Below are 8,415 nucleotides of genomic sequence, written 5' to 3'. Positions count from 1 at the left end.
AAACCCTTTTCATGTTATCTTGTAACTCCCCAACAGAGTTGTATTGAGGTTGGAAACAAAACAATTTAATCGTTTCAGAACACACATTATCTGTTTCACATTGCCATTGGCTGTAGGTGTGTCAGAGGATACATAAAGGAAACTGTAATAATTCTACAATGATTTGATACTGCATAATCTTGTTATACAACTCTGAAAAAGCTGTTCCAGTGATTACCAACATGTTACATTTTTTTTCATATTGTTAAGACAGATTGATTGACCCCTTGTACATAACTTTATCATCTAGAGCAGGGGTGTCAAACTCAATTTCATTGAGGGCCACATCAGCATTGCGGTTGCCCTCAGGGGGCTGGGTGGGTGTGGCCTGGGTGGGCGTGGCTAAAGTGTGTATGGCCTACTGGGTGGGCATGGCCAGCTCTATATCGTTCACATCAAGAGTACCTATGGGGGCCTGGGCAGGAGTGGGACAGATCTGAAGGTCTCTGGCAGGAGAAGGGTCTCTGGGCCAGGGCTAGGGCAGTGGGGGCCGTTCCCTCACTGTTTCCAGGATGGCTTCGCGGGCCACATGGAACCACTTCACGGGCCGGATCTGGCCCCTGGGCCTTGTGTTTGACATGTCTGATTTAGAGCAGATTATATATAATGGAGTTGGACCTGAAAGAATTGAGGTTATACATAATACTAAACCATAATGTAATAATGCAGCTCAAGTTGCATGTATCAGGTCAACGTGCCAATTTATTAGCAAAAGTAATTTCTTACTAGGCTGTATATTTTAGTTTTTTCCAATTATGATGATTAAGACAATTTCTCAATTATTGGATGCATACTGAAATTACTCCACAGTATACAGTATTGAACAGTGGACAGTTCTGGAAGAATTATTAAATCAATCAAGTCTTTTGGTATTTTAAGAATTAACTAATTTTGGAATAAATTTCTTCACTTGGCTCTGCCATTCCTTAGTTTGCCCAATTAGTACAGCTAATGATATTTTTCTGAAAAGTAATGGGAGTTGTATAAGGACAATACAAGGCGGGGATACCGTAATAGTAATAATATTGAGATATCATAGTAATAGTAATGTAATATAAATGGTAATTACAATAGTAATTGTAATGGTAAGTACTACAATAGTAATAGCAATGAGATACCATAATAAAATCCCTTTTCTGATTAGAAAAGCCATCTCCATAACCACAAAGACCAAATGAAGATCTTGATACTCAGAAGAATCTGTAAAAATGGTATAAAATTGCAGTCTTTTTTATACTATTTTAAGATTGAGTGTACCAAAAAGTTTAAACATAGAACAAAACACCATCAACAATTCCAAGGTTTAAATCTAGGTATATATTTTTATTGTTGTTAACTCCTGATCTTATTTTAGAAACTGAGAGACTAAAAGGTTCAAAACAATTTGAAAGCACTTGTTAGTGCCAAGTACAGAAGTCTGACATTTCTTCACAGGAACCGTTCCAGCACAAAGTTTAATTCTGACATTTACAGTGTTACTATTTCCTTTTTATTCCCATAGAACAAGAGTAAATAATAAAGTTATTTGTCATAACAGATGCCTGAAGGGCTAAAAACATGTAGCAGAAACAAAAAAGCACCTGCCACGTTCACCAAGGCCTCGCTGTACTCGAAAGCTATCATTCCCACGCAAAGACATTGTAGATTCAAATATCCAATCTAGCAATAGCAACAACAATAGCACTTAGACTTGTATACCACCCCCATGGTGCTTTACAGTACTCTTTGGGTGGCAATATGTCAGCATATTGCCCCCAACAATCTGGGTCTTCATTTTACCTTGGAAGGATGAAAGGCTGAATCAACCTTGAGCCTTGTCAGCATTGAACTGCAGGCTGTGAGCAATTTGCCCGTGATACTGCATTCTAACCACTGCATCACCAGGGTTCCTAACAAGCTTTGGATGTGGTGGACTTCAACTTCCATAATTTTCAGACTGGCTTATGGCTAGATAATAGGGACGCGGTGGCTCAGTGGGTTAGGACGCTGAGCTTGTTGATCAGAAGGTCGGCAGTTTGGCGGGTCGAATCCCGAGTGCCGCGTAGCAGAGTGAGCGCCTGTTACTCATCCCAGCTTCCGCCAACCTAGCAGTTCGAAAACACGTAAAAATGCAAGTAGAAAAATAGGGACCACTCCGGTGGGAAGGTAACAGCGTTCCGTGCACCTTTGGCGTCTAGTCATGCTGGCCACATGACCACGGAGACGTCCTCGGACAAGTGCTGGCTCTTCGGTTTTGAAACGGAGATGAGCACCGGCCCCTAGAGTTGGAAATGACTAGCACGCATGTGTGGGGGAACCTTTACCTTTACCTTTTACCTTTATGGCTAGATAATTACAGAAATTGAAGCCTAACCCATCTGAAAAAAATCATACTATATGAATATTCCCAATGGTTAATGGCTAAATTGGTCCTAGTGAAGGTCTGGATTAGTCTTAATGCATTTTGATCAAGATCTTTGTTAGAGAAGGGGCTAACAAACACAATTTTTAGATACGTGGTTTGTTTTTTAGTATCTCTAAATTTGTAAGTGACACATGTGGAGCCTAACAAAATACTATCTGCACACAGACATCTTTTTCATTCCCTAATATTTTACTACTACATGAATATATTATACAGGTAATCCTCAGTTTACAACAATAATGGAGCCTGTCCATCAAAGCCATAACTTGTGAGACATAAAGTGGGTCACCATGACTAGACCCATTTTATACCTTTTCTGTGGCAATTGTTAAGGCAACCCATTGTTCATTATGGGAAAATACTGGCTTTCAGCAAAAACATCATAAATTGCAATCATGTGACCAAAGGACACTGCAAATGGCCATAAATGTGGGTTGGCTGCAGAGTGCCCAAAATGCAGTCACATGAGCAGCTGATGGACAGACTAACATATCTGGGAAGCCCCATTGGAGAAGGATGCAGTAGACTGTTAAAACACTGGCTTAACATTAGTTAATGTTAAAAGTGTTCAATGAACAAACTGTAGTTTAAAATCCTTATGCTAAGCAAGAATATCCAATCTTTCATGTTTATAATAGAACGTATAAGGGCAGCAGTATTTTGTAGGTTACTGCAGCTGAATTCAAATAAGCTGCTAAATCACAGATACTGTTCATAAGCTGGGTTCACACAACATGCTAAGCCAAAGCTAAATAAACATTAAGGTTTACATAATGTGTGATCCATTTATATATAGACATATATATCTCCAGTCAAACAAGACTTGGTTCTTTTTTGCAGCTTCATTCAATATCAATTTAGAAAAAATGAATGGCTGACGTAATTGCTAACTGAAATGCCTGAGCAGCTAATTTTCGTACAAGAAAAAAATTGATATTGTCTATCATTTGCTAAAAGTTCACCAGCTGCTTGATCTGCTCTGTTTGTAATGACTGTCTTCTTGTCAACAGAGCTGTGTTCTTGAAGTCTTTGGGATAAGTGGGGGCTGTTGGAATTAGGGGTTTTTGTCCACAGGAAGATATGTTATTCATCTTGTAGAGATCAGAGACTGGGGCGTGAAGGTTCACATTTAAAGGGGGGAGAAAGCTAGGTCTAACCAGGGCAGTGTGATCTGAACCCCGTCTCTCTAGAATAGCATGACTTCTCCTGCTTAAGAAACTGGGAGGCATGTTTTCAATCAATTCTTTAGAACTTGAAGATAGTGATGGAGATGGTGAAAGCAGCTTTTTCTTCCCTAGAAGTAACTTGCTGTCTTCTGTAACAGGGCCTAAGTTAGTTAACTGTGAATCAGAGCTATAGTGGTCTGCACCCAGGTTTCTCCTCTGAACAATGCTTTTCAGGTTTGAAATGAAGTTCATATGGGTCAAATCCAAATTTTGGTCTGAAGGAATTTCACTCCGAGAAGTCTCACCAAAAAGTGAATTAGAGTTTATTTCATCATATGACATCTTTCTTGAGGCAGTTTGTTCAAAGCTTTTCAAGAAATTAAGGGTATCCTTAATATCAATGCTGTGATGCCTAGTGATATATCTCTTAGACAGGGCTAGATTATTGATTTTAAAACATAACTCTTCTTCTGGAGTTATATCATGAAGCTCTTCTTGTAAACTAGATATTTGATTCTGATTCAAGAGTGGAGAGGAAATTTTCATCCAAGGCTCAGAGTAAATTTTGGTGTTTGGTATTTGAGGACCTGTATGTGATTTTATAGAAGGAGAATGCTGTTCAGATGCAGCTTCTTTTCTTCCAGGATGACTCAGTTCTTTGAAATTAAACAGAGACTTGTTTGTGTCATTTGAATCTGTAGGAGGGGACAAAGTTGTTTTAACTTCTACTTCAGATGGAGAAGTACAAGAACTTGAAAACTGACATTCATCAACATCAGGAGGAGGCACATTTAAGAACTTCCTGGTTCTTTGCTTTCCAGATGGAGATCTGTCTTTGGTAATGATTATAACTTCTTTTCCCTTTGATTTACAAGCATCTAGTATAATTTTTAGAGTTTCCTTATCCTCTGAATTCACTGAATATAGAAGAACTGTATTTCCTGAATGGTCTTGTAAACTTAAATCAGCTCCATTTTTAATGAGCAAAGAAACCACTTCAGGTCCAGCTTTCTGCAAGCAGGCATGCATCAAAGCTGTCTTTCCAGTTTTGTCTTGTATATTTGGATCTGCGTTATTTTCCAAAAGATATTTCACCATTTTGAACTTGCTAGCACTCTGATGGTCTACATGTTTTGTTTTACAAGCAACCATTAAAGGTGTTTCACCATGATTATTGCTTTCATTAATGTAGGCCCCACCTTCTAACAATAATCTTGTAAGGCGAAGTCTTCTGTGATAAACAGCTTTAATCAAAGAGTTGCCATCTGATGAAAATTCTGTGACTTTTTCCATCCTTTTTTTCAAGTGATGGTTAGAGCAGCTGAATGTGACCTAATTTTAAGAGAAGTTAAACAGGAAAAAGAATAGAATATTAATATAACACCTAAACATTTAAATGTTTATTCGACAAGGAAAACAAAAAAAGGACTCTTCTGTAAAATAATTGAACCTATTTTTAATAAAAAAAATAATAATTATATGTATCCTATATAACTAGCTTTTAGGTAAATAGTAGTGCTGTAGGCAATTTGAACACGAGGATCCTATGAGAAGAATTAAAGATTTATCATTTAAGCCTAAAATAAAACCAGTATCCCAGAGGAAAAGTAAATTAGCATAGCTCCATTCCCCTTAAACCTGTAATCTTATGGAGGATGGAATAAGGGCATAGGCAAGTGATATTTTAACACATGCAAAATTACGGGGACTGTTTGTCTTTCCCCAACGCTTATTTTTCAATCATCCCACTACATGTTCCAGGGATGTGTGCAGGGGCATTAAAAAGGTCAAGATGGTAATTATAACCATGCAATCGGAACTCTCCTCCTTTTTTACATGAGTTGCAATCTCACGGCTGGAATGTTGACTTTTCTAAGCCACCTTTCCTGGGGGATAGCCTGGCATTTTCTGAACACGGTAACTGTGCCTACCAACCCTAAAAGGTTGGAAATCCTGGCTCTAATCCCAGACTGCTTTCTAACTTTGCATGTATATCCTCACAAACACGTCGACAGAAAATGGTAGAAAACAGAACAGAGATATCACTTTCTAAAAGCAGCAACAGAAGAATGCCTAATAATTTTTTATACTAAAAGACTTAATCCTTCCAAAATTAGTGTCCCCTAGAAGTTAAAAAAAAACAATTACAAAATGCAAAAAATATGGACTCTGAAACATCAGACAGTTCCCACTTCCACACAATATGTATGTTTAATATTTATGTATTTAGCTCTTGTTTTTCATCTTATAATATTGAAAAATAGTTCTCTTAATTCTAGACCAGAATCAACTACTAACATGTGTACCAAGGCTCACAGAACAGGAGCAGATGACATTGACCAGTCTACAACGCTGATATGGTGTACAGAATTTAGAAATTGGTAGGAATTGCATAGTAAAGTTATACTTTACAAAAATACTGATTTTCCTTAATTAGAATACAATGCATATGGTAATTTCAGAATTAATTAAATACTGGTATTAATTTTTGTATACTATTCAGCATTCTTGTCGAATACTATTCCCTGCATTTTAAATTTGGAAATAATTCCAGATACAGAGAAAACCAGTTATCAATGCCAGATATTTTTTCCTAAATTTGGAGCAGGATGTGCACAGAATGGAAAATGTATTTTATTTGAATCCTGGAATAAATAATTTTTCAGAAATCTGGTAAGCCATAGGTCAGTCAAAGCAAAACCTGTAATGTTTGATTTTATTTTAGGTTTTGGCAGAAAAAAATCTGGAGAGATTCTGGAGTAATATTATTGGGTTAACAGAGCAAGGCTGGTGTGTAACTCTCTCCTTCTTCCCATAGGAACTCCCAGTGCAGCAGATCCCATCAACCTGCCCACCACCCCGTCTTCCATCTATGACACGGCTGTCAAACTCGATCGAGTCGTGTGACGTATCATGACTTATCACAATGGGTTTTTTTGCCTTTGCAGAACTGGGGTGGGCGTGGCCTGTATGTGACGCATCTGGCCTGCAGGCCACCAATTTGACAGCCCTGGTCTATGACATGCTGCTCTTCAACTGCCAACATCTTTGGATATTTCTTTTTCTCCTCCTCTCTCAAACCCCTTCTATTTTAAACAATTGCATTTCTATCCATACCTCAACAAAGCTACTCTATCATATCTGAAACACTCATTTTGCTTTGGATACAGACTATCTGAAAGTAGCTCTTCTACATATAGAATAGTTTGTGCACAAAATGTTTCCCTATTCTCTATTGTTACTGAAACAATAATGTTCTTGTAGCCAAGGTAATCCGAACATTTATCTGAATGAGTTGTAGAGACACTTTTGTTCATTGTGCAATAAAGTTATTTTTTCCATTGTAGTCAAACAAGGTACGCTATCGATTACAGCCACTGTATTGTGCAGTTCTACATAAATATGATACATTGGTGAAGTAAGAATGTCACTTATGTCTCCAATTAAATGAACTGCAGAATCCATTAAAGAATGAGTGTTTTGAAGAAGCAACAGAAATATTAAATAATTTTTCCATCTACTTTTCAGCAGCCACATAAGTATTATATTTACAACATACTGCCTCAATGTTTTTCTATTTTTTATTGTGTGTAAAGGACTGTGTTGCTGAAATTGTTGTCATAGTTTTAAGTCATACAATATTTACTGGAAGAGCATGTTATTGTCAATAAATTGATGAACCCCAGCTGTACAACTCATTCTGACTCAGAATTATATCTGGGAACATCTTCTCTAGATAAAATTTACCCATCCCATATGTCTGAGTTGGGAAGCATTGAGTGCACTCTCACACCTTCTAAAGCAATGCAATGGGGTCCGAGAAACTCACTTTCTCTGTGACTACCCCAGAATTGTGGAAAGGCCTACCCCTCATATGAGTTTTGCTCCATTTTATGACCTTTCCTGCCATAGTTGTTAAGTAAATCACTACAGTTAAGTTAGCAACATGGCTATTAAGTGAATCTGGCTTCTCCATTACTTTCCTCACTGGAATGTTGCAAAAATGATTACCATCATAGCCACCATAAATACATGGCACTTGCCAAGAGTCCAAATTTTGATCACTTGACCATGGGGATGCTGCAATGGGAGAGCCCATGGAATTTCAATCCTAAGTGAAACACTTCGTGCAGCAGTTATCCTGTGTACAAGTAGAATGGGAGCCAAATCACCTCTATGGGAAGAAGACTGCATAGCCTGGCACTCATATAAATCCTCTTCTATATATTGTACTGGCTTTCTTCAATGAGGGCATTTTCCAAAGCCACTTTCATAATGATCAAAATAAATAGGTAGATATATAAGTTGATTTTGAAAAATTTATGAAGAATATAATTGTTTTAGAAAAAGGAAGTGATTGGCAGGATCACTAATGGGATGTGCTGGAAAAGACAAATATAATCGCCTCCCTATAAGCATAGTTGTCTGGCAAAAAATGAATTCAAAGCAAGAGTTAAATTTAATTGCAATCAAAATTCAACAATGCACAATTTAAAGGTAGAAATCTTTACTGTAGTCAATTGCACAATTTCATCACTAAGCAACAACTCCATTCCAATGCACCTCCAGGACTTTTGCATTTTGTAGAAAATGGAACAGCAAATTATATTAAATTAATTCTAGAATGACAGACAGATCATCCATAACAACAACAGATCTTCACGGACTAACCAAGAAAACGAATTTGCCATTTTAATTTCATATGTACAATGAGCCTGCTTAAGAAAACTTCAAGAAAAATAGATATTATAAACATCTTAAGAGGTTAGAAAATAACACTCTAACTATTAGAGAAAATTTATTTTA

At 37.3% G+C, this 8,415-nt stretch overlaps 1 protein-coding gene across 1 annotated transcript; it reads right to left on the bottom strand.

Moving 5' to 3' along the window:
* Positions 1-3,393: 3,393 nt before the first annotated feature.
* ANKRD34B (ankyrin repeat domain 34B) lies at positions 3,394-4,902 on the bottom strand (the record flags this gene model as incomplete). Its single annotated transcript, XM_083356959.1, has 1 exon — positions 3,394-4,902. One exon carries the CDS (start codon positions 4,900-4,902, stop codon positions 3,394-3,396), a length of 1,509 nt encoding a protein of 502 aa, XP_083213085.1.
* Between the last annotated feature and the right edge of the window lie 3,513 nt (positions 4,903-8,415).

This window comes from Vipera ursinii, assembly GCF_947247035.1.
Source record: "Vipera ursinii genome assembly, chromosome: 2".
In the NCBI taxonomy this organism is placed as follows: Eukaryota; Metazoa; Chordata; class Lepidosauria; order Squamata; family Viperidae; genus Vipera; species Vipera ursinii.
The sequence above is the reverse complement of the archived record's forward strand: the minus strand, read 5'-3'. Positions and strand labels throughout refer to the sequence as shown.